The 27676-nt window shown below is 32.9% G+C and overlaps 2 protein-coding genes across 8 annotated transcripts in view; one reads left to right on the top strand and one right to left on the bottom strand.

Moving 5' to 3' along the window:
• Hrb27C (Heterogeneous nuclear ribonucleoprotein at 27C) overlaps window positions 1-14397 on the top strand; it is a 54256-nt gene extending 39859 nt beyond the window's left edge. For 6 of the 7 annotated variants that reach the window (XM_072539933.1, XM_072539885.1, XM_072539876.1 and 3 more), the window contains one exon: window positions 11858-14397. In XM_072539933.1, the coding sequence (XP_072396034.1) occupies window positions 11858-11955 (98 nt within the window). In that variant the 3' untranslated portion in view covers window positions 11956-14397. Of the gene's footprint in view, window positions 1-11192; window positions 11248-11857 lie in introns of all 7 variants that reach the window. The other variant, XM_072539893.1, reaches the window with a different exon arrangement.
• Window positions 14398-18054: 3657 nt separating this feature from the next.
• The window catches only part of LOC140447278 (protein Malvolio-like), a 64594-nt gene continuing 54972 nt past the window's right edge, over window positions 18055-27676 (bottom strand). The window contains exon 7 of the mRNA XM_072539850.1: window positions 18055-18362. Coding sequence (XP_072395951.1) covers window positions 18095-18362 — 268 coding nt within the window. The 3' untranslated portion in view covers window positions 18055-18094. The remainder of the gene's footprint in view (window positions 18363-27676) is intronic.

Here is a 27676-nt window from a genome sequence, read left to right as displayed (position 1 = left end):
GCATATATTTTCGAAAAGCCTGTCCATTTTACCCACTGTGTGATCCTCAGTCGCTCAAGTTTCGTCTAAATAAAATATTGATTTGTCTTCTGCACGTAATTTAAAAATGGTTCGGAGGTATCTTCGTCTCCCAACAAAATATGTTCTCAGTATATCAAAAAGAGTTGCATTTTGATCTTGTTTTTTTGGAACTGGAGCTTAAATTTTCCTACAATTTCCCATAATTTTATCAGTCATATTTTAGGGAGATACGGATCTTCATTGATTGCATCCAAAACTTTGACAAGTGTTGGGTTTATTAAAATAAAATTCGTGAACTTTTCTTATTCCGCGTTTAAAATTGTTCAGTAAATGAACTTTTTTTACCTCCTGCATTGTCATTTGAAGGTTTAACAACTTCTATTTTAATTTCAAACGGTTATTATATAAAACTAATTAAACTTAAGAATGAATCGATCAAAATACCAACTGGAAGTGCCTCCATACCTAGATTTCTAAAATCATAAGGATTTATAGATTTACAACAAACAACTGAAAAAATCGAATCCAAACAAATAGTTTGAAATGTCCATTTTATCTACCCTCTAATATATCTACACTAAGTACACATGAAGCTACCTGCTTCTACAATTTTATTAATCCGTGGCGATTACGAAAAGACTATAAGAGGTGATGCTGACATCCTATGTGGCTTTAATTCATTGGATATTTATAATATCGTAAATCGTGCGTATATACTGACGGCATTATGCATATTTTTGATATTCACTTTTACGGTTGTATCTCAGATAAGTTTGAAGATTTCCTTTTTCTATTTTTATATTGATTTGATCTATAGGAGAGATCTATTAAATTAGTCTGAATTTAAAAATAATAGTAAACACAACTCCATTTCGGAAATAATTTGAAATTCTGTTTTTATATTTACCTATCATAGAAAAAAACTTGACCTGAAAAAGAATTTTTAATTCTACATTCTGTGAAACTCGAGCCGGAAGCCGAAATACATTCACAAAGAATTAAAACACTTTTGCCTTCGAAATTATTTAAACGAAGCAAGAAGGCAAGGAAGCAGAAATCGTTATTAAACTATAGATTATTCCAATAGTGCAGATAACTTAAAGAGAACATATCACTGTTCTTGTGCTATAGTTGAAAATTTCGATTTTTCATTATTATTTGATTTGGCAAATTCTATAAATATACTTACCTAATTATTAATATTAAGAACCCTTGGTGTGGTAAGACATGTCATCTAAGTAACAGAAATTTTTCAAAAATATGGTTCGTATATTATTTTGTTTATTTTAAATTACTCCAATTAATTGTACAAAAATTAATTTCATATTAATGTTTGAATTTTTAAGTTAGAATTGCACCTTATTGGAACATATAGTGTAGTAATGACAAAATCCTGTAAATGTTATTTAAATCAAGCTGTAGATCTGTAAGATATAGACTAACCAAGCATTTTACGCGCCTTTTTAAGGGAAATTTGATGAGTATAGGTACGCAACAAAACGGCAGCCGAACATTATAGTAGCGTGTCGTGAACATTTCTGTCTCCTTGCTACAGAAGAACTTCGAAGTCAACGAAATGGGCAGTTGATGCGCCTTGTCGTTGCGTGCTTGCAGTTCACACTTAATGTGCAAGTTTAAGCGACAATGTTTGGCTCGCTGTTTTGTTGCTTGTCTGTAAGCATGTTTATTTATAGCAATTTCACATAAGTGCTAGTTGTTATTCTTCAGGTGAGTTTATGTAATTTTGTTTCTTCGGAACTAGTAGAATATCGTCCCCCCGTTTTGTTGTTGATTTTTGTGTGAAGAGGAGTGTGGTCGGTATTTTTTATTCCGTTTGTTTAACAATCCGAGCTTGTTTTTTGCATACGAGTGAGCTAAAGGTGTGGATATTTTTTATCTCTAACAATTCTGACAAAAAAGTATATATATAAAAAAAGTAGATGAATTTAGGACAATGTAGGATAGAAAAAAGATATTAACCTATTTAAAAAATCACTGCATTTTCTAACGGTCGTTACTACCACACTTAAATTTCATGCCGTCGCTTCATGAAAACTGGTCCAGTACCAACAAAATATATTTCGTCGGGTATTCTAAGCGAGAATTTGAAATCTTTAGCTTAGGAAAACTTGACACAAACGTTTTTGGCTATTGGACTATATTGGCGTTGCCCTTTCACACCAAAACTTTAAGCAATCTGTAGATATTACCGTAGGATGTCAACCGTGTTTTTATTAATACGAATTTATTGACAGGGACTGGAATCTGTAAGAAATAAATACAAATTAATTAGAAGTTCATTTTAAGAAACGTAGTTTTTAATGTAACGCATCTTCCCTAATTTCTACTTGAGGATTTGGCTCTAGTTGCTCCATCTGGGTAGATTCCAACAAAATTGGTCTTCAAAATAAAAAATGATATTTGTTAATGCTAAAGTTTACTTTGTCGGTTTTAAAATTGAGAAACGAAAACTCTCAAGATGATGATAAGATATTACAAGATTAAATGGACAAAGAATTGAGGACATAACACGAGTTATCTATTCCATTATCAAAAGAATATCTTGCTCTGGCAAATATTTGACTGATAAAAATAACAATTCTAAACTAAACGATTCTAAATATTAGAATAAACGATAAACTAATTCTAAACGAAATAATAGAATAAGAAAAAACAAAATTGTATTGTGATGTTACTCTTTATTTTCTGAAATATATAGTGTACTATATACAAAAATTGGTTAACATCCAACTGTTTTTAAACATCAGAATTATACAAAATTTGAAACCGTTTGTTGTACTTATCGTGTATTAATCAAATAAGTTGAGTATTCCAAACAAGAAGACCATAATATCAAGATATATTATCAATTGTATTACTATCATCTGTGCCCTTTAACATATCTAGATAGTAACATTTACATGGGGACTTCACGTAATATTTCCCTGTGAAAATATGACAAGACACCAATTAATTAATATTCGTATCGATAATGCATCAATTAGAAAAAATACTGCATTGAACAGTCTATGAATCTATCCGGTGGAAAAACTTGACCATATCTTCCAGTTATATATTTGTCGAGAATAAAGCGAAAAGTCTATTTAGAAATATTACTAGTTATAATAACTATATTACGGGTCTATTTAAGTGGTTGTTAGGACTTTAATATTAAATCCCTTTCTAATGTGGTGGGGGAGTTACTGTACATAAGTAAAATATAAATACATTACACATTCTAAAAATAATGGAAAAATATGAATCGTCTACGCTAAAATATAATGCTCCGCATGAATGTTGTCGTCACTCCGTCATGTTTTGTTGACGTCATCAGATCTTGATTTCAAATTATCTAATCTGTTTCCATAAGCAAATGTAAAACTTTGTGAATTTATAAAAACATTTTTTTACGAACACTAAAGTAAAAGTAAACATTTATTAGATTTTTTATGAATTTAGAATGAACTGCTGTAAGGATACCCATATGCAATCCGGTTGGTTTAAGGTAAACGCGCATTTGACCGAATCGGCTGGCAACAGAACGCACTGCTACAGCGCGGAATTAAATGCCGTAACGCGCATTTATCGGCAGAATCACGTCAGCTTAGTCAGTGGATTTAAATATTTCATGTAAGATGGATCCAAAAATTTTGATTGTTAGTTTGCTGTGCGAGGAAGACGAACAAGATAAACAGATTCCAAAAAGGAATTGTAAAAAATGGATTCATAAAAATTGTAAAAAGCGAAACACGGAAAGTGAATTTGCTAATTTATCTGTGGATTTAATCGATCATATTTAGAATCTCTTAGGAAAAATCTATTCTAAAGACTGATCCCAGTTCAGTTTTCGGCGCGTTTTGATTTGTTCCGTTTCCGTAAAGCGCTCGCAGATTCATTTGAATACACGAAGATATTAAGTTGCCGATCTTCGTGGTGCGTTTCCCTATGGGCCGGTCCGGACAAGTGAGCGCTTACCTTTAGATTGAAGATGACCTCAAAAAATGACAGTGTGGCGCCATCTTAATGTTCCGTATTAATAAAAAAGTATTTTAAGCTATTCACAATCTTTTTCAATTTTCTTTTTGTTTGATTTTGAGATATTATGAAGAAGGAAAGTACAAGATAGATATTTAGTGATATCATGATGGATTAGAGTGAATATATAGATGCTTTTATATTATCTATATTAAATATATTATTAAATTTCGTCGACGCAATAATATACATTTAAATTATTATTTACGATTAAAGTTGAAAATGTAATACGAATAATGCCCTTTCGAGATGTCACTATAGTTAAGAGTGTGAAAGTAAAATTTTAATTTGTTGGGGGAAAATGGATCATTCTCAATCCGATGCGACTTATGAAAATCAATGGGCGCAACACATAAAAACTTCCAAATGATATAAAAAATAAAAAATACACAAAAATGTGCAAAGAATTTCAATACGTTTATATGCTTATGGGTTTCTTGTGTGATTAAAGAATACCACCATGGACACAATTTTAATAGAAAACAGATAAAGAGACAACAGAAGACCACGATAAGCTAGTGCGCATGCACCTTAACGATAGTGGCATCTATTTTATTAACTTCTTAAAACATAGAACATGCGATGGTTAGGGTTGATTCCAGTAATAGAAATTACATAATTTAAACGGTTTAATACACGGAAAAGTGGTTCGATGTGGATTTTACTAAATATATACATTTTACAGGATGTTTCATTGATAAGGTATGCTTTTTTATCGTAAATAAGTTTCATTAGCATTACAATTTTGAGGATATATCTATCCAACTTATATTTTTTGTTTTTATGTCATAATGTATGGCAATTCGTCAAATCTTGATACCTTTTTGAACTAAGACACGGGAGAACAAACATGTGCTTTTAATTATGTCGATTTCTTGTCAGCTAATGACACTATGACATCTAAAACCATGCAAGATCAATAAAAACCAGTTTAAAACTACTATTTCGTTTTAAAACGATTCATCTGACGTACTTAATATTAAACAATACATAATATTCGTCTCTATCATGCCAATATGGTGTTGGCATAAAATATTTGTTTAGCGTTTATAAATATCGAATTGTTAATTGTCATTCGCCGTTGTGAAATGAGTCGTATTTCATTGTGACGTTTATCACAAGAACACAATTGTTTAGTCTACAAGGTTTTTAATATATTGGCGCGTTATCAATGAAATATCATGGGTATGGAATGTTTGGGTGTAGCTGGAGCTGCAGGGGTGTGTTTTCGTAGAGATTTTGTTGGAATGAATGTAGATGATTCTATATCTAGATCCAGATGAGTAATACGTGTTCCAATTGCACACACGAATATATTAATATACATTTATGCCAGGTGTATTATTTGAAGTAACTAGCTGTAGACATTATCTTAAATACAAAATGATACAAATTAATGTTAAATTATTTATATTACCGCTATGATTAATTGATTGTTAGTGTAATTATAAAATTAAATAGAAAGTTAAAAATTAGAACAATTCGACTGATGTACAGATACAGAATAAGTTAAAATTAAAATGAAAAAAATGTACAATAACATCATAATTACCTAGGGCCTTTAAATATAGTGCAATGTCTCATGTCGTTTTTATCTAGGAACATAGTTGATTACGTAAGATATTTTAGATATTTTCATATTTTGTAGAATAATTTTAATACATTTAGGCGTATGTGTTTCTTCAAAACACGCAGACCTTTTAGGCAATAAGCTGACGAACGAGTTTACTCTTCGATTTTTCGCCCAGATTCAGACGGAATTTCTAACTTTTGTTTCTTTCGCTGGGGAAAAAGACTTTCTTGCGCAGTGGGATTCATCGGCTTTAAAACATTGTTGCCTTAACAGTATCATCCATATTATAACAGTCTTGAGTCTCATTGGCAGTAGGATGTGTTTAAACTCTCCATATCTTTCCCAAATCGAAACTATAAATACTGAGGCGGTTGTAGTATTGCGTTTTATATAATTTTATTTATTTTCCAGAATTTATCATCAATGATAGCTTTTCAACGGAACAATTATGCTTCTATCTGTTATGAAACACACACTTCATCATAAAAGACGTTTGAATAAAAATGACGCTGCTTAATATTTTTTTCCAGATTTTTCATTTTCTCGTTCCTGGTAGATCTTCTCAGATTCTTGCACTCTCGATTTTTTTTCAGCCTCTTTACATGATTGCTTTATGACTCATTAATCATTCGTGGTATATCTCCTGTTTGGTAATTTTTTTTTTATGTAAGTTTATTTCTGAAACAATGAAAAAAAATGAGGGTTTGTTTGTTAATTTGTGAAGTTCCGCCTGCATTTGGACGTCTCTCAAATCGAGTACTTCGTTCTTCGGTTTCTAGACTATTTGTAAAATATTTGTTGCTCAAAAAATATTAATTTTGTATTATTTTAACTATAAGTAATCCTATAAGTCTTACTGGACAATGCTCTAATGAATAAAAAAACTGTATATTTAATATATGAGTGTGACTCGTGTGCGTGTGCTGAATTGTTTTCTAATTCTTAAGTCTGATAGTTAATTGATGAAAAAGTGTTATTTAATAATTAAGTAAATGTTAAACGGCATAACTTGTCCCTCCTTTTAACTTCTTTATCCATATTCTTTTTGATATATTCCTCTACCACTACATAAATTTTTGAGCTTGATGAATTTGTATGTATTTCACCAATGCAAGCAAACTTTAGTAGAGCTGGCTGTAGACGATGTTTAACTCTTCGTTATTAAAAAATTTCTGGGTTATATCTCCAATCACAAACTTAGCAGTTAATGAAGGAACATAGATGTGTAAAAAATTTTGAAGCATTGTTTTGGTACCGAATTTTTTGTGAATAGGCGTATGAATCTAGAAATAAAGAGATTTACCTACTATGCAAAAAAATGAATATAAAAACGTATCGTACCGTCTTATAATAAAAAGAAAAGAATACAAAATGAAAGAACTTTCTTGATCGTTAATTTGAGGGAATTTGGATGGGAAATGCCTGAAGAAAATTTGTAGATCATAGATAAATAGTCATGAATTAATACTAAGACCAAATGTATTTTTTTTACGTCTTATCATAAGAGAATGCTTTATTAAAATTAGTAATTTTTATTGGCATATGCAAAGTTATTATCCAAAAACTTTAAAGAATAAACAAAAAATGCTTCAGATTTGTCAAAAATTACAAAAAATTTACATTAATTGGCCTAAAAATTAATTTTAACTATATATTGTTTGTTAGAATTCAGAAAGATGTTTGATTTCGAGGGTTGAGAATCGTTTTAGAGCCAGTTTTAATATTCAAACTGTTAAAAAAAATTATAGTATCGATTGTCGTGGTCATTGAAGTAGAAATTGTTACGAACAAAACCTAGTTCAGAAATAACTGTTTTAAGAAAATTACATAATAAATATATAAATATTATATATAGTAGTGCATTTGTAATGGGGTAGTTTATATTAAATATTAGCTTCAATTTAAGATGTTTATTAGTTGATAAAATACTTACAAAAACAATGTACCTATCACATCTCTAAACTGAGAAAATATAACACATTAAAAATTACTTGTCTCTTTCTTTTACCCGTAGACTCATTTACACTAAAATACTATATATGTATTTCATTTTTTTTTATTTCGTTGATTCAAGTCCATTAGACATTTTTGTAATCAAGTTTCCAACATTTTTTACTGGTTCAGTCTTTGGTATTTTATTCTTCCACACAATGTACACCTTAAACTTTTGCTTGTGTATTTAGATCCAAGCTGGAGGAAATGGTTCGAAAGCTCGCTATTTTTTAAAAATCTTCAACGATCTCAAGACCTCTTCAGATCTCTAGTTAGTGTGCGATCCAAGATCCAGACCAGGATCAGAATCACTCAATAGAAAGAATTGAGTCAGCCATTCATGGGAGAGTACAGTTGATTCTCTGGAGACCCTATGGTGTGTTGTAGAGTTTGAATGGTTTTTTTTTATTGGTAAACAGACTTCCATGCATCCCAATTGCCCAGTCGTGACTCCACCTTAGTTACTGTTAATGTTGTCTTTATTATCATATCCTTCTTCCTTTAGCGCTACAATATTCTGTATGTTTTGGCCTGTTCAACAATTGCATTCCTTTTTTCTTCTGTCATTAGCGATTCTTCTCCAATTCAAATTCAGAGCAACTGGCCAAGCCAACAAATTCTATGGGATTTAACGAACTATAGCGGCGTGTTTAATTAACTAATCGAACTCAAAGTTCATGAGGAGTCTGTAGCCCCATTCTGCTCCCGGGCAGGCCCTAAAAATCTTCCTGAGCGATTTACTTTCAAATCTTTTCAGGGCATTTTGGTCCTTCTTCAGCGGGATCCATGTTTCACAACCACAGGTTACAATGGGTCTTACTAGTGTTTTGTACAATTGCATCTTCAAATTCTGCTCTAGTATTTTAGAAGCAGCAGTTTTTTTGTGTAATATGCTCTGTTTCCTTTGCGTATTCTGCCCTTGCCGTATATTTGGTTTTATTCTGATTTATCCTCAATCCTACATCTCGCGTCGCTTTCTCAAAATCTTCGAAAGACTGTCTCATTACGACTAAGTATCATGACCTCATCCGCGTATGCAACTATTTGTTTTCTCTTTGTTATAAGGTTCCTGTGAATGTCAACTTTGGATATTGCTGCATAAAGCAAGAGGGTAAACAAGACCGTTGAGAGGGCTTCCTCTTGTCTTACACCGTTATTGATCTCAAAATTGTCAGTCTTCATATTTTGTATTACTACAGCTGCTTTGGTGTCAATCTGACTAGTTTTTACCCACAAGTACCAGGATTTCATATCGTTTTTTTTTTGTTTATAGTGTCAAAGGCTTGTTTGAAATCAATAAATAGGCTATTTATGTCGATGTTGTATTACGGCTCTTTTCTAACACTTGCCTCGGCGTGTGTATGTGATCACTAGTAGATCGGTTTGACCGAAATCCGTACCGGTAGTCACCAATGATCTCTTCTGAGCGTCAATTTGTTATACAAAAGAGAAGGAAACACTATGTGTAATAACATAATTCCTCCATAGTGTGAACACTCTTTCGAATGGGGTGTATAAGGCCTCATTTCCATTCTTCAAGGATTGTTTCATCATTTCGTATTTGGGTGATTAAACCATGTATTTGTTTCCATAGTGCTGATTCTTCATTAATTAATAATTCAGCTGTTGTGTATCAGAACCAGGTGCTTTATTTTTTAAAGAACTTGTATACTTATAATTTCATATTAATAGGACGTCGTTTGTTGCTAATATGACAGAAAAATTTTGTTTAATTCAGAGCTTACCACAAGTTTGTTCTGAGGAGTCGAAATACGTATAAGCAAATGGTGATGCTCTGGATTGAAATTAAATCTTAACTGTCTTTCGTATTTATAATTTCATCTACGGAAGATCAATGAATTTCTCTCCGCTGATACTCTACAGCTTTCTTAGTTCTAGATCTCTGCTGCGTACTTAGAAATACTTTTCGAAATGTTCTTAATTATGGTTTTTAGTAAATTGTTTCTAATCCTGTATCTGTTTTTTCGTCAGCTTCATTTTTCCTTCTTAATTTTTCAGATTTTTGGTTTTGAACCGGGTTTTTCTTTTGTTAAAAATCAATTATATCATTTTATTTACTTCCACTTCTCTTCTGATTTATGTACTCATACTTTTATGTTCTATCCGTTTGCGGTCTATTAATTCGCAAGAATCGGGTTGATTTAGTTATTGTTCTTTCTTTTGTGAATATTTTATTTTCAGTTAGTTACTTATACCTGAATTTCTGACTCATAACCTCTTAGTATTGCCACATATTTAGTTACAATATTTTCTTTGCCATTTTTCAAACGAAGTTGAATATTTTGTAAATAATACAGTGAAGACTTTATTACTGAAATACATGCGTAGTGCCTGAAATATATTACCTGTACGTCTAATTTGTAATTCAATTCTTTTTTCACATTTTTTTTTTTTCATTATTAAGAACCTGAAAAGTCCTTGAAATCATCTGGCTATCTGTATAATAGATCTTGAAGGTCCTAGAATTTTGAAGCTTATACGTTCCACTTGAACCTAAGAATAGCCCTATTGAATGGGGGTCAATAGGGTTACAAAGCTGCTTTGTAGAAGCAGCATTGCAGTATTCCAGAAACTTTATACATAGTTCCTTTAGGTCATAAATACATAGTGGTCTCATTAAAGGTTTTATGAAGCTCTTCTCTTTTAGTGTTGTTTATATTGTACGATCCTAGTCGATTTTTCAAACTCTTGGCAGCTTACGTGTTTAAATATATTTTTCAAAACATTTTCAAATTGCTTTTAGTATTTTGTCGAGCTTAGTTATATCTCTAAATTTTCGAATTCGCTGCCTGTTTCTACTTGGCTGTACCTTACTTGCAGCCATGTATGAATTATTCGATAAATGCCTCAAACAATATTATTTCCAAAATTTATTAGAAATTGTTTATTTTTTAATTTGTTAGACCTATTGCCTAAATTATCAGTTATTTTCATCTTTTTGTTAGAGCTTTCTATTAATAGAAATGTATTATTTGGTTTACGTTCGAGTACTACTCGATATCAATCGAATCTATCCTTATTTTCATATGGCCATATCAAAAATTTAGTCGTTTGTCTTATCTAGGGATGTCGTCGACTTCGCTTTTCCTAGTTTCTTCATTTGATACTCTCTTTCCAAAGTCCTCGTCTGTGTGAGTAGTAACCTGCTTCATAACTATTCGTGTCAGCTACAGTTTAGATACTATATATAAAATGAGTTACTATGGACTTAACTGAACAATATAATTCGTAGTAAACACTATCAACTTTCAGTGAGCATTTCGCGATGTTTCATGTGAGTGATCATTTAGTATTTTTTACACCCTGAATGAGACCCATGTTATTTTTTATTAATTTAAGCTTACTCCCATTCACCATTTAAGGACTCCTATTCATAATCATAGAGGAATAATTCCTTTATTCGATTTGAATAGTAAATACGGATTGTGATATGGGTTATGTCCATGTTTTTCTAATTGACCAGAGAATGATTTTACTTTTATTTTCTATTATTTGCATCTTTGCGACCATTTGGTATATTTAAAAAAAATAATAGATTGGTTTCCTCTAGTCAAATTGTTTCTTCAACCTTGTGTTCAACATTCTACTCAGCCGACCTAATGCCAGTAAGTATACTAACATAGGTTAGCAAGTAATATAGATATAAGTATATAAGTAATGTTGGATACCCATGTAGTCTATTTTGTTTTAATGTAGTCATAGATAATGTCTTTCAACCTATCAACGCAGCTTCTTTATAAAGACTACAAATAATAGGAAAAAATGTTCTATGGTGACAACATGAGAACTTCCAGCTAAACTTAGGACCAAAAAGAAATTAGTGCTATTGTGCCATATAGGCATGATTTATTTTCTTTCTGATCAAATATTAAGTAAAAAATGTGGAATTCATATACTATTTTATGAATAAACGCTTAGCAAGTTACCTCTATTACTCAGATGTGTGCTTCCAGTACTTGATCCTTTCAAACTGTTTACCATTCTAAAAGGTCTTTGTTCCACAATACATAACATTTGTTTCTAATTCAATCCTTAGACGCGATTTTGATCTTTCTTAGCCATTTCTTGTCCAGATATTTATGCTAGCGCTTTTATGTTGAAAATTTATTAAAATAATGTTATTTTAAAGATTATATAGATACTTTTTAGTAGTAGTTTAATTTCCGATAATTACTCTATTCGTGTACTAACCAAAATCTTACCCTTCTCTTTTAGGAAACCACTCGGCAGCCGCAGGAGATTATGTTAATGGACCTCAACGCGGCACCAGCGCGTACGGGACATTCCAGTCCTACCACCCGTACAGACGTTAAATTCAAACGTTACCAATTAGTTTTTGTTGTTTCCGTTGCTTCTGCACGTAAACCAATTTCCAGATACGAAGTTCATTGACTAGGATTTATTTAATTTGTAGCTTAAGTAAGAATATAATATGTATGTTTACCCAAACATTATCTATTGTGATTAATATTAAGCATTATGAATATTATATTTGCATACTTTGAAATACAATTAGGACTAAGACCTGTTGAAAAAACTCTCCGTGGAATAGCTCGAATCAGTAGAGATATTGTTGCTTCTCTCTCATTAGTTTTTATTATAAACCGGTTAATGACCAAATATTGAGAGCTTACATAGTTCTTTTATTTTCAAAAATCGATTTTGTTTATTCCATGTGAAAGTATAGTACTTCAAGAGTATTCAAACATTTTTTTATTAAACAAGAACGAGTCGACCGATTGAAAACGCCTTCGTTAAATCACGAAACAATATTTAACCCGAAACCCGTTTAAACTGAGAGTGCACGTACCGACCGCGCATAATTCAAATCTCAATAACTCTGGTAATATTGCTCTAATTTACTTCAAATTTGGTGTGAATACTCTTGATGTACTATACTTTGATAAGGAATAAAAAAAACTCGATTTTTTTTTTTTTGAAAATACAAGACCTATGTACCTCTTAAATTACCATTAATAGACTAGCGAAGCACAAACCAGTCTTTTAATTTCATCTTCCCTTTTTGGTTTGGTAATTTTGATACTTTTCACGTGTGCTCCATTGTAAGTTTCGTAGTGCAGCATCAATCTGATGTGAAGTTCAGTCATGACCATTTCTTTTATTTTGTGTATACATTGATTCTTTCAAGAAATCACTTTGAAAGGTGCTGGTTTGACTCCAGAATGACAATTGTGTTCGGTCGTAGATTTCATTAGTTGCTATATTCGGGAATAAAGTCCATAGCCATTATTCATTCTTTATTCTGATTCTGTTGACCTCGCAGTCTTGTGTAAAAAGTGTTCAAGTAAATGTATATTTTCTTATCTATAAGTCTTTTATTAGCGTTCATAATTCTACTAGTATTTATCTACTTGAATTCTTCTAAATTGACAGGACAATTCTTACTTTTTTTCTACCTTTTTAACCCATCAAAAAGTTAAAAGTGTAGCTTTGTTACTAGCCACATATTTGTCATTTGCGTATGGATAAATTAAATTTAGAGTTAACTATTTTGTCGTATCAGGTATTGCATACAGCCTGTTTGAGAGTATTTTTTGTATAATAAATATGTTTTTTTTTATAAGTATTGTCTTTTAGATTTGGCCAAGCCACAGTGCCAATCGCCCCGGTTTTAAAGGATTTAATCAATATGATTTATGGCATATTAAGCAATTTGCGAGAAGTTCCTTATGCGTAGAAAAGTACTTTCCACAGTTATCTAAAGGAGGTTTGCAAAGTTGTAGTCTTTTGGTGTTATTCCGTGAAAAGCTAAAAATGTCAACACACGTATTCCACGTACATAATTTTTTGTTATAGTACTTACCATAGCTCTAGCTAGTCACGTAACTTCCTCTCTTACGAGAGCCCCTGTTTTAGGCCTTTGCCTCTTCAGGGAATGGGGTTTTTATTTATTTGGGTCTTATTTTACCGTTAATGTCTTACCATATGCATATAAGATACATAATGAAAATCGATAGTTTTTTTCTTGGTTTCTCCTTCAGCTGTAACAGTTTTACTACCCTTTGTTATATCACGTATTTTTAGTTACATTAGCCATTCTTTCAAAAAATAAGTTTCACATTGCAATAATTATTCTTCTCAGCCATTTTGGTGGTAAAACAATACAAAACTAGAATATTCACTAATCAGTGTAATTTTTCAAACGAATATAGTACTATTATATCACTTAACAAACTGTTTCAGATTGCAGCAATTAAAGAACATCAATAAACAACAAAGATGAGTTTTTGTATAATCCGTTGAATGGTGCCAGATATAGGTTCAACCATCCGCGTGGATTCATCTTTTTATCCCTTAATTTTTTCTTTTGTCTTGTCACTTTTGTCTTTTTCCCCAAATTATCAATATTTCCAACATAATTATTTTGAAATACTCTTCAGTTTTTCAAATTCTTTCTAAACCATACCATGCCGTTTTGATGGTACAAAAATTCGATTTTATGAAACATAGAACCTCATCTTTTTTCCCTGACTCTTCAATAGTAGTACGAAAAAATTATCTTAGTATTGTTTGGGTAAACATAAGCAAATAAAATTAGTTCTGCTGCCTGGCGTATTACATTTTTTATATGTGATATTGTAAACTAAAATTCCACAATAGTATTTGTAGAGTATTGTAAATATTTTATGTTATAACACGATGTCCCAAGCAATTGGGATTTTTGTAGTTTCATAAGTTTTTAGTTGTAAGAAAATACATTTTTTATGAAACACGAAGAAAAAATTTTGACAACATTTAGCTCTTTTTATTTATTTTCCTTACTAATTTCTTTCCACATTATCATTTAAAAACAGTAAATTGCGACACAAGTATGAGACTCGGTTTATTATTGAAAGTATGTATATCTTGAGACGGTGTTTTATCCGTATTATACTAAAGTGCAGAATCGTGGACACTGAAGAAGAATGACATAGTAAAATGATGCACGTGGGTATATCACAGAATATTGAAGTCTACATGAAAGCAGGGATCACGAATATCGAAATATTCATAATAATAAGTAAATATTTTCCCAACTAATAAAATTAGAAACAAAAAGAGGTGTCTATGGCCTTTAGTAGTCTAAAATAAATCTGCGACCTAACTTAGAATATGCTAGTGCAGAGTTTCCCAATCTTATCTAAACCGCGACCCCTTTTTGCTAAAAAATTTGTTCGCGACTCCCCAATTTCCCCCCACTCATTTATTCAATATAATTTGACAGAAATAGCGTGCCTAATTTACAATTATCTGATAGTTTCTGAAATTTAATTTTACTTTACTGTTTAAATTTAAATCAAAAACAATTATTTTATTTTAATACAATTATTTTAATGATTGCGATCTGTCCCACTAGTAATTAGTAATAGGTACTTCTGCCAGAATAGCATTTACAATAAAAATAAATAATAAGAAGTCGACTGGACATTGTACACCGCGACATATTAGCTTGTGTCTACATCGCAAAACTCTTCCATGATAATCGCGAAAGCGCTCGCTACTAGATGGCACTCTGGAACGTTCTCGTAGCCTCGTTTTGGTTTTATATAAGCGGCGATGCGCAACGAAACCTCAGTTCGAATCCAAACAGCCTATGGTGGCGAACGCGGTGTTGAGTAATGAGTAAATATTTTACGACTTACGTATTCCCGTTTACGTATTTACGTCTACGATAAATTATGGATAAGTTTTTAAAAAGAAGTGCAGAACCATCTACGTCTGAAAGTGGCAGTAGCAGCAATAAAAAGAAAAACAGATTCTACATTGGTGAATATCTTAAATATGGTTTTACCGTTATTTCCAATAAACCACAATTTGTGGAAGTCTTGTCAAAAGAAAGCATGAAGCCATCAAAGTTACTTCGACATTTAAATAGCAAACATCCAGATAAAAAAGACAAGCCCGTAGAATTCTTTGAAAGAAAGCTGAACGTCCTTCACAAACAGCAAGACAGTTTTCCCTTGGCAACCACTACTAATGAAAAAGCATTATTAGCAAAGTTGCTTATCGTGTTGCCAAAACTAGTAATCCGCACACAATTGCTGAAAATCTGATTTTTCCAGCAGCTGTTGAAATGGTACATATAATGTGTGTGGAAAGAGAGGCTGCTAAATTAAATACAATACCTCTGTCAAATAATACTATTCAAAGAAGAATTAGTGATATGGCAGAAGATATTCAAGCGCAAGTTGTGGAAAATCTTAATAAATGCACGTACTTCTCTCTTCAAATGGACGAATCCTCAGATATATCTAACTGTGCCCAATTCATTACGTTTGTAAGATATGATACAAATAATGGCATTCAAGAAGATATTTTATTTTGTTCCCCATTGGAGACCAATACCACTGGAAAATGTTTGGAAGTCTGGAGTTTTGGAAAAACTCGACACTTTTGTGAAACGTACAAGTAAATATGATATTGACTGGGGTAAATGTATTGCTATATGCACAGATGACGCTAAAGCTATGACAGGACATAAATCTGGTCTTATCGTCAAATTACTAAAAATAATGCCTAATGCCAAATGGAGACATTGTTTTTTACATTGAGAAGTTCTTGCGTCCAAAGCTTTACCTCCTGAAATGGACTGTGTTATGAAAACCATCATTAAATTTGTAAATTCCATTAAGGGAAAAGCTTTGCAGACCCTTATTTTTAGAAAAATTTGCGAAGACATGGGTGCTTTATTTGAAAATCTTCTCTATCACACCGAAGTAAGGTGGCTTTCAAGGGGCAACGTCTTAAAAAGAGTATTTCACTTAAGAGCAGAGCTTTTAATGTATTTGAAAGATGAGAAGTCCCCATATGAAAATCAATTTTCCGATCCTATTTGGCTTCTGAAACTAGGTTTCCTTGCTGATATTTTCGAGCAATTAAATATTTTGAACAGTAATTTACAAGGTCGCGACATTAATATAATTACAGCCACAGATAAAATTAAGGCGTTTCTAAAAAAAATCGATTTATGGCCGACCTCACTTGGCAAAAAACAACTCGATTCATTCCAGTGCCTTCAGGAAATTATGGAAAATGTATCCAATTACAGTGCTACAAATTTTGAACAAGTTTTTGCTGCCATGCATGTTACTTTGCTCAATTTAAAACAACAGCTCTGTGATTATTTCCCCGAAGAAATTCAAAACAGTTACGACAGTTGCAGATGGATACTAAATCCGTTTTTAGCCGATTTCAGCATGTTGAAATACCAATAAACATGAAAGAAAAACTTATTGAAATATCAAGTGATGGAATGTTGAAGCTCCAATTTTTTCCCCAGAACTCGGACCAATTTTTGACCGAAAAGATGCAGGAATACCCCCAGTTGGCGAGTGAAGCTGTAAAATGTTTGGTTCCATTTGTAACATCATATTTGTGTGAGTTAAGTTTCTCGTCTATGACTGCCATTAAAACAAGAGTTAGAAATCGTCTCGTACTTGAAAATTATATAATTGTGTGTGTCTCCAATACACAACCTAGATTTGAAAGATTAGTTTCACAGAAATAGGCGCATAGCTCTCATTAAGATTATAATATTTGACTTTGTTTTACTCTTTTATTTTTACGGACTTTAATATTTAGTTTTATATTTGATCTGATAATTAATTGTTAATTTCTATTTACAGCGTTGTTAAAATAAAAATACATGATCTAACAAAGTGGTGCTTTTGTCTTATTTTAGAAATGTTCGGCGACCCCCCTAGTACCTCATGGCGACCCCCCAGGGGGTCGCGACCCCCACTTTGGGAAACACTGTGCTAGTGGATCGGTCGGCCGTAAAAGATGGGAACTTACAGATCGGTGTTACTCTTTCCATTGTTTCCTACCGTAATGCATTGATACGCTAGAAAACCAGAAAATCGATAATGCAATGGCAAATTAAAAAAAACAATAGTAAAGACGTTAAAAATTTTTAAAAATGTACTTTACAGCGTGTTTTCGCTGTGTATATATCGGAAACTACTTAGGAGTTTAAGGAAATTACAAGTTATAACGAACTTAAAAAAATATTTTGGCAGGCATGTGCCACTTCCGGTTATACCGGAAATGAGCATGTAGTGTTGATCTAATGGGTAGTGACAGACAGAGCAATGCGCGCCGCCTGGCGGTTTTGAAACCGGGTCGGTTGATGGTTGGGACGACTCCCTGGCTCGTTTTTCAAAATAGCCTGACTAGTAATTTTGTTTCTTGAACGGTCTTTAATATAGCTTTAATTCTCGGCCAGTTTTCCTCAGTAGTTTCCTCCTTGCTTGATGTCAACTTTATTTTTTGTTCAAATACACTGGTTACTTCTTATTTTACGTTGTAATTGGACATCTTTTCTTTTCTCTATCATTTTATTACTTACCACAATAATAATCTTCAAAAAGCAATCATTGAAATTTTCAATTGAGGTTAGAAAAAAACGTATGTTTTATAAAAAAATATATTTACATAAAAAAATACAATAAATTACGGGTTTGCAATTTGAGGCGTTTTCATAGGTACCATCACGAATTTTTCCACGTACGAGTTTTTTTCGTTTAGTCCTATTCCAACCATTCCAACATAGAGGTGGATAGAGATATAAACAACGAGTATAAAGTAGCCAACAGCCACTATACATATTATCACGAGAGCGTATAACGGCAAATTGGCTTCATATAGTTTTTCTGACACGAAGAAGATGTTGATTGAGATTATGATGACTGCCAGACATATCGACACAGCGTTTAGAATTCTGAAACAAAAGTAAATAGCAGATTTATATTTATAAATATAACACTTGTCACTATTCTTGTTTAGATCAGTTAGATATGAATCATCTTTTCAGTGTAATAGTTCTTTGTCCCACCTCTATAAGCTATTCATGAAAGTGATCGCAAACCTTTTAACCAAAAACTAGACTTATACCAAGCGGAAAAACAGACTGGTTTCAGGAAAGCATTCAACACAATCGACCACCTTCATTATCTACGAATGCTAATCGAAAAATGTACTGTTGCACTTAACTTTTATAGATTATCAAAAGCCTTCGATTTTATTGAAACTTGGTCAGTTATAAGATCCCTAGAAAATGCAAAGAACTAGAAATGCAATTGACTCTAGGTACATTTAGCTAGATAATACAAAACATATACGAAAACTCCTCAATGCACATTGCAATAGATGAATACAGCAAAACTAATAAAATACCAGTATATCGGGGAGAAAAGTATTATGTAAGATGAGAAAAGTATTATGCAGTAGAGACCTTAGTTTGCAACTCAAAATAAGAATATTACGTTCATATGTGTTTTCGGTGCTGCTGTATGGGATGGAGGCCTGGACCTTAAAGAAAGAGGTGAGCAATTGACTTGAAGCGTTCGAGATGTGAACCTACCGAAGAATATTAAAAATAAGTTGGGTAGACCGAATAACAAATGTTGAGGTCCTCAGAAAGATGAAAAAGGAAATCATGAATACGATTAAGATAAGAAAGTTACAGTATCTCGGCCACGTTATGAGAGGGGATAAATATGTGTTGCTACAAACCATAATGCAGGGAAAACGAAGTATTGGAAGAAGACGCATCTCCTGGCTCAACAATCTGAGAAAGTGGTATAATTGCAGTTCGGTCGACTTGTTCAGAGCTGCAATCTCAAAAGTGAAAATAGCTGTGATGATTCCCAACCTCCTTAGAGGAGACGGTACCTAAAGAAGAAGATATCGGGAGGTAAACAAGAAGATACGATATCGCCTAAATTATTCACGTTAACACTCGAAGAGGTCTTTAAAAACGAAAGTGGCACACGAAAGGCATAAATATTGACTGCACATACTTGAACCATCTGAGTTTCGCAGATGACATGGTTCTGATAGCAGAAAATGCAAATCTTTGTATAAAATAATTAAACAAAACATCTGAAAATATAGCGCGTCAAATGAATTGCACAAAACAAAAATACTGAGCAGTAAAGATATTGACTCTTACGTCTTCATAAATAAGCACCCAACTGAAAAAGTCAGTGAGTACAAATTTGGCATTGGAAACCAAAAAAACAGAAATTTCAAGAGGTGTAAGGTTAACATAGGCGGCATTCGGTAAAATAAAGACTTACCCATACATCTTAGAAAGGATGGATAGACGACATAAGAGAAATAGCAGGTAAACAGTGGATACAAATCGCGCAGTATAGAAATCAGTGGAAGGAAATAAAAGGCATATGTCCATAAATAGGTGAATACAGGCTAAAGAGAAAAATTTCTTTACCAACGACGCTTAAATCAATATCTGGAACAACAATCTAGGAAACCGAATAGACAAGGTGATGGGGAGAATTTGAGAACATGTATCGAATAAGCAGCTTATGAGACCTTAGACAAGAAAAAAATAAAAAGCAGAAGAGGGTTAAAACAATAGAACCAACAAGTAGAAATTACAACAATTGAAAAAAAACGGGCATATTACGAGTACTTGCAAAATCAGACTGAAGAAAACAAATAAAGATTGGAATGAAGTAAAAAATAAATATTTCTAAGAACAGTAATCACGGGAGAAGTTTGTTGGTAAAATTGGAAAACATTTACATGGGAGATAAATTTTCGTCCACAAAATTATAAAATAATTGAATAGAAGAAAAAAAGATATATATATATATATATATATATATATATATATATATATATATATATATATATATATAATATATATATATATATATATATATATATAATATATATATATATATATATATATATATATATATATATATATATATATAAATACATGGAAGGAACCAGGAGATAATTAGCTGACATCAAAGTCAAGCTCAAAATAATTTTAAAAAGTCCGAAAACATCAAAAGTAAATATAATAAAAAACAAATAGAAGATCTTAATGACCAGTTTAGTAAAATAATACATGAAGGCAATGGTGCAGAAATATGGAAATTGTTTAAAGACTATATCTCAAAAATAATATCAAACATACTAAAAAGAATCAAAGACAAACAAATAACAATAGATGGCCAACGAAATTCTTAAATTGATGAAGCAGAGAAGAGAACAAAGAAACAACAGGAAGGAATATAAGGAAAAAAAACAGAAATTAATAAAATATAAGATAGTGATCACGAAAAAAAAGTGGATGGAGAATAAATGCATTAAAATGAAAGAATTAGATTACAAACACGACACATTCAAATAAACAGAAATAGCTGGCCTCTAACATACGAAAACTCATCATACAATAATAGACTCGACTCGGGAAAATGACGATAAATGAAAAATAAATTCCAAATAAATAAATGACCAGAAGACCAATAGGCATTAGATGAAGAAGAACGACCAGAAATACTAAAGGTAGAAGTAGTGGATGCTATAAAGTAGGCAAAGAACAGGAAAGCTGTTGGCCATGATAACATACCAGCAGATACCTATCTTAAAACTAATTAACGAAGAAAACATTAAAATATTAGTTAAGGTTCTCAATCATGTGTAACCAACTGGTGAAATCGCAGATAACTGGTTGAGGTCTAAATTAATAATTTCACAAAAAAAAGTCCTAAACACTGTAGTGACTATAAACTTATAAGTCTTGAAGATATTCCTACGTATCATCCACAATAGAATAAGGAATAGGTGTGAAGGTCAAGATTAAACGCAGTTTAGATTTAGAGATGGAATGGGAACTAGAGAAAAATTTTTTACACTGAATGTTTTGCTACAGAAATGTCGAGATCAACGTAAATATGTCTTTGCCGTTTTTATTGAAGAAAATACATTTGATGCAGAAGAAAATAAAAGAGTGTAAGATTCTAAAGGGAGTCAGGCAGAGTTGTGTGCTGTTCCCACTATTGTTTAATTTATATTCTGATAGAATTTTTAAACGTGCTTTGCACAACTTGGATAGTATAAAAATTAATAGAAAACTGATAAATACCATCAGATACGCAGACGACACAGTTATATTGAGAGATGACTTAAATGGACTGCAATGTCTTATAAAGTCCACTAACACGGTGGGATAGAGATGGGACTAAAAACTAATTGTTCTAAAACCAAATATGAAAGAAATGAAGGGCAGAATTAAAAAAAACAGTCAATAGATTAATAATATTGAGGAGGACAAATATAATGCTAGAAACACCAGATGAAAACCATTAGAAAAATCGATGATGAGACACTATGGGACAGAGCTAGAAGTACAAACGGAGATGCAAGGTAAAGAACATTAAGGATTGGATAGTAACAGAAGAGTAGAATGGAACAATCATATAACCCGAGTGAGAACAAATAGATTAGTAAAAACAGCGAGAGACACTTTCCTAATAGGAAGGCGATCAGTGGTAAGACTTCGAAAACGATGGAACAACAACCTACTGAAGGCATAATGAAAAACAGACAGTCATGTCTGCACAAAAAGAATAACTAGAAAGAAAAAACAAAATACATGGTATTTAGTCGCTTAGATACCTTTTCAAAATATACAATTACAAATAGATACCAATAGACAACCAATACAAAGAGTATCCAGTTTTAAATAATCTAGGTTGTTGTACAACTGAACAATTAGGTACATCCAAATAAAGAGATCAAATATAGAATTGAGATGGTTCGTGCAATTTTTATAAAAATGTGGTCACTATTCTGTAACGATAACTTGAAACTTCAACTTTGAATACGCTTGATTAAATGTTGCCATCTATGGTGAGTTGTCGTATATGGAGTCAAAGCATGGACCTTGAAATATCTACTATTTATTACTATTAAACATGGACCTTGAAAATATCTACTATCTACTACTAAGCGGCTAATAGTAGAAAATATCTACTACTAGCCGCTTAGAAGATTTTGAAATGTGGTTGTATAAAGGAACACTAAAAATACCGTGAATGGCTAAGTAGACAAATTAAGCACTTCTCAACAGAGCAGAAGCTACTGATAAGCTGATTAATAGTGTCAAATCCAGGAAAATATCTTGTAATATCAGAGAATGGACCGGGATACGGAGAGTTAAATAGCTGTTCAGAATAGCTCAAGAGAGAGAGAGAGAGTTTTGTCGTGTCAATCGACAACAATATGAGAATCTGTGATATAATACTTATATAGAAGAGTACTTAGAAGAACAAACGTTATATGTAATTTACCATATAACAATGCAAAACCATTCATAGTTTAAAATCAACTGAACCAGATCAAATAAACAACGAACCATTATATATTGTCGGATTGTTTATTGCTAACAGAGACAAGAGTTTAAAATTTGGTAACGTATTAGTTAAGTTAAAATGCAACTCGTTACTGCCTACTCTGTTATATGTATATTACTTCTTACTCTATAAATTCAAGGAAACGAAATGAGATTTCTCAGATAACTGAAAGATTTAATAGACATAAAGTAGAAGAACGTAGGAGTAGCGGGTGAATACTTCTCTGCGATCCCGACAGGAGATATATCTATTACAGGAGTAGGACACCTGTACACGCGAGCTCATAGATTTCCTCAGCCCTTCCCCGAGGAAATCATGGCCAAACCCAAAGCATTACCATCTCCACTCTTTCATCCTTCCACTTCCAAACCAACTCGCCAACTAGCACTAGCGTGGCGTTTTAATGGCTTAAAACCCCCAAAAGGTATTTTCCATGAAAGACGAAACTACTGAACGGCCCTAAGTCTCCAGCGGCTTTAACACCCCCAACCAAGGTAGCGGTTGGAACAGGTTTGGAGCAGAGGGTGCTAAGAATCCCCGGAAAAAATTGGGCTATTACTTCATCATCATCATTATCCAGCCTTCATTTTTTACGTCCACTGCTGGACATAGGCCTCCCTTAAACTCCTCCATTCTTTGCGATTTTGTGCTCTTTTTTGCCAATTTTTCGTGATATGCCTGATGTCGTTAGCCCAACGTGTAGGTGGTCTTCCTCTACTACGTTTGTCTGCTCTTGGCCTCCAATGTGTAATTTTACTCGTTCATCGTGAGTCATGCATTCTCGCTACATGGCCTGCTCAATTCCATTTAAGTTCCGCTATGCGTTCCACAACATCAGGAATACTCGTCCTTCTTCGCAGATCTTCGTTTCTTATTCGGTCCCGCAACGTCACTCATACACGTCATTACTTCACACAATGTTAGAACTCATATCAGACCAGAAGATAATGGAACTGGATGAAGAGCGTACAAGAATAAAATGGAACATCATCGGCATAAACACGGCACTTTTAGAAATCAAAAATAACAAATCTCCTGACGATGACGGAGTAGTGATCGAAGCGATCAAACTAGGTGGAAATAAAGTTATCCAGGCTTCGGCCAAGCTTTTCACCGAATGCATCTACAAAGGAAAAATTCCTTCTCAATGGAACAATGCAGTCATTATTTTATTACATAAGTAAAGAGACATAACAGATCTAAAAAAACTACCGTCGTATCAGTTTGCTTTTACACATATATAAACTTTTCACAAAAATTATCAAATAAAGACTGGACGCTAAGCTAGACTTGTATCGGCCTAGAGAACAAGCTGGATATAGATCGGGATACAGCACTAAGATCAGTTACTAGTGATAAAGAACCTGATAGAGAAGTCTGTCGAATACCTACAACAAACCATTGGCACTGATATTACTATGGACTACGAGAAAGCATTCGATACCAAAAGCCATCAGAAAATTTTAAAAGCATTGAAAGAATGCCGAATACACCATCGCTACAGTAGCATAATCAAATATACCTACCAAAATGTCACAGCTAACGTAAGACTATCTGAACATAAAACAAATAAATTCTGTATACAGCGTGGAGTACGGCAAGGAGACACAGTCTCTCCAAAGCTATTTACGACGATTTTAGAACATACTTGTAAGAAGGCACATCTAAATGAGCATGGTATCAACATAAATGGAGAGAAGCTCAGTCATTTGAGATTTGTAGATGACATCATCCTTATAGCCGATCGTATGAATGATGCAATAATATTGTTTGAAAAATTATATCACGCTTCCTTGGAGGTTGGACTAAAGATTAATATGAACAAGACGCAAATAATGACTAATCTGGTGCTAAATCGAAATATTGCTATTGATGGAAGGGATATTGTGAAGACTGCATGGTATGTACAAATGTGCAAGTACTTAGGAAATGAAATTCGGTTGGGCAGAAATAACCAGACATGTGAGCTCCTACGCCGCATAGGAGTATCCTGGTCAGCATTTGGTAAATTAAACTATATATTTAAATCGGACCTACCCATATGCCTCAAAAGGAAAATCTTTGACCAATGTGTGTTACCTGTACTCAGATTCGCGTGACTCAGATGGTTATGTAGCGCCAGATGTTGGGTGTCTCTCTGAGAAGCCAAATCCCAAACGAAGAAATACGCCGTAGAACAAAAACAACAGACGCCATCAAAAAAATCGCGTCGCTAAAACTTAATTGAGCAGGAAAGTCGCCAGATTATAAGACAACCGATGAACAAAACGTATTGTCGAGTGGAGACCAAGACAAGAAGCATTACGGAGCAGAGGACGCCCACCAACTAGATAGACTGACGATCTGAAGCGAGTTACAGTACAATGACCGCTACCATCCAGTAAGTTCCACCACGTGGATTCCAACACGGGGCTACCGCTTGAACATTCTGGACTAAATTGCGACGTATTGAACAGCAAGATCAGCAATTAATAAATTATAAAACACCATGTTAAAATCAATATTTTTCAGTCTGATTAATTAAAAGTCTGATTTAAAATATAGTCTGATTTAAATTATTATTGTTGTTACTAAAATCTTTGTAAGTCGAAATAAAAGTTTTAATTGTGAAGTTCAGTTTTTAAAAAAGTGTTTTTCCCAAGAACATTCATAATTGGCGCAGAGTCAGTACGGAAGTGGAAGAGTCTTTATAGATCCTCGTCACTTTCAAGTGTTTGTCCACTGTTTCAAGAACCAGCCCCAGGGAAACCGTCTGCAGAGTTCACCCGAGGGAATTAGAGAATTAGAATTTAGAAGAAGCCTTCAGGAGCAAAGGAATGCACATCGGCATCGTCTTTATCCTGTAAGCGATTTTATTATTACTTAGAATTAAGAAGATTAGATTTTGAAAGAATTCTTAATAAATCAGACTCCTCTGAGTCCTTAGATTGAATCAGAGCTAAATTAGAAGATAAATAAAACAAAGATTTGAATAGATTAACACAAAGATTAAAGTAATTTAAAAATATCTTCTCTAAGTCCTTAGATTGACTTTAGAGTTAGATTTAGACAAAATTGAATAGCTTAATAAATACTATATATTAATAAACATAGAGATTTATAGATAGAAAATAAGTAGATTAAGAGTGATATATTTATATATTAATTATTGAAAATTACTATACCTATTTGACTATTGACTATATATTATATTGAAAATTTTTAAAATATGGCAGTTCCACAATTTGACGTTAAAAATTTATGCATTCTTCCAAATTTTGACGGAAATCCAAATGAATTACACGAATTTATTAAAGTCTCTACAATACTTCTAAACCATTATTATGACAGACTTAATGCAGCTAATATACAAAACAAATTTTTGCTTCATGGTATTATCAGTAAATTAACAGGTAGAGCCAAGGAAGTTATATCTGTATATGGATGCGAAAGTTGGGACGAAATAAAAAACGCATTAATTCAAAATTTCGGAGACCAGAGAGACGAAAATTCGCTTACAAGGGATCTAGTAAATTTAAGACAAGGCTCAACAGAATCTATTATGCATTTTTATGAAAAAATCATGGGACTTTTAAGCTGTATTAATAATTACCTAGAATTACATACCATAAATGCCGATATTAAAAGGAGCAAACCAGAATTTTTCCGTCAACAAGCTCTTACAACATTCTTAGCAGGCCTACGAGAACCAATGGGCTCTGTTATCAGAGCAATGAGACCAGGAAGTTTAGCCACGGCAATACAATACGTACAGGAAGAAAATAATGTTCGATATCTTCAAAAAAACCAAATAAGTCAACCTTCAACATCAGGAAGAAGCGAAAATTATCAAGAACGCCGACCTCAGAGACAGCAGATGCCTGCACAAATCCAGAAACCATTGTACCAACAGACAAATTTTGCACCTCCACGATGGCAGCAACCAATGAGACAATTCTATCCGCAGAATCAATTTCAGCAACCACATCGGCAACAAAACTTCGATCAATTTAGACAAAATTCAAACCCTCCAGCATTCAGGACTCAGAACCAGTCAAATGTATGGGCACCCAAACCTGGACAGTCAAAACAGTCTAGACCAACACCTATGAGTGGAATATCAGAAACCACAACCAGAGGCCGTCCAAATTTTACACCAAATTACCGAGCACAGCCAAAATTCACCGTAGAAGAACTTTACAATATACAATGCCACGGAGATGAGCAAGAAGAGAATGCCAACTACAATGATTACTACGAACCTGAATACGACAATTTTCTACAAGATACATACGAAAATCAACCAACCGAATACGAAGAAAACGTAAATTTTCGAGAGGACCCACCAGAAGCAATCGGAACGTAATTGAACTTCATTCATTTCCCAAAAAGAAGGAGCTACCCTACATCGAAATCTCTAAGCCTTCTTTACGACTTTTAATCGATACAGGATCCACAAAGTCATTTCTTAACCCAGAAATAGCTTCTTCATATTTTCCAAGTTACATAAAACATGAACCCTTTGTCGTCACATCAATTTTTCAAAACTATTCCCAAAAATATTGTGCCGAAATTCCATCATTTTCAGAATTTAATTCTGACAGCAAAATGAAATTTTACCTTTTTAAGTTTCACAAAACTTTCGATGGTCTTATTGGCCTCGACAATCTAAAACTCTTCAAAGCCCAATTAAACTTCCCTAAATCGCTTCTAGTTACAAAAGATTCTACAATCCCCATTAAATATTACGAAACAAATAAAACACAATTTTATTCCATTCATTTGGAAGCAAATTCTATTAGCCAAGTGAAAATTCCTGTCAAAGAAGAAAAAGGAACCATCATTATTCCTACCCAAAAAGTACAAGGCGTCGTAGTACGAG

Source organism: Diabrotica undecimpunctata, chromosome 1 (genome assembly GCF_040954645.1).
Source record: "Diabrotica undecimpunctata isolate CICGRU chromosome 1, icDiaUnde3, whole genome shotgun sequence".
NCBI lineage: Eukaryota > Metazoa > Arthropoda > Insecta > Coleoptera > Chrysomelidae > Diabrotica > Diabrotica undecimpunctata.
The sequence above is the reverse complement of the archived record's forward strand: the minus strand, read 5'-3'. Positions and strand labels throughout refer to the sequence as shown.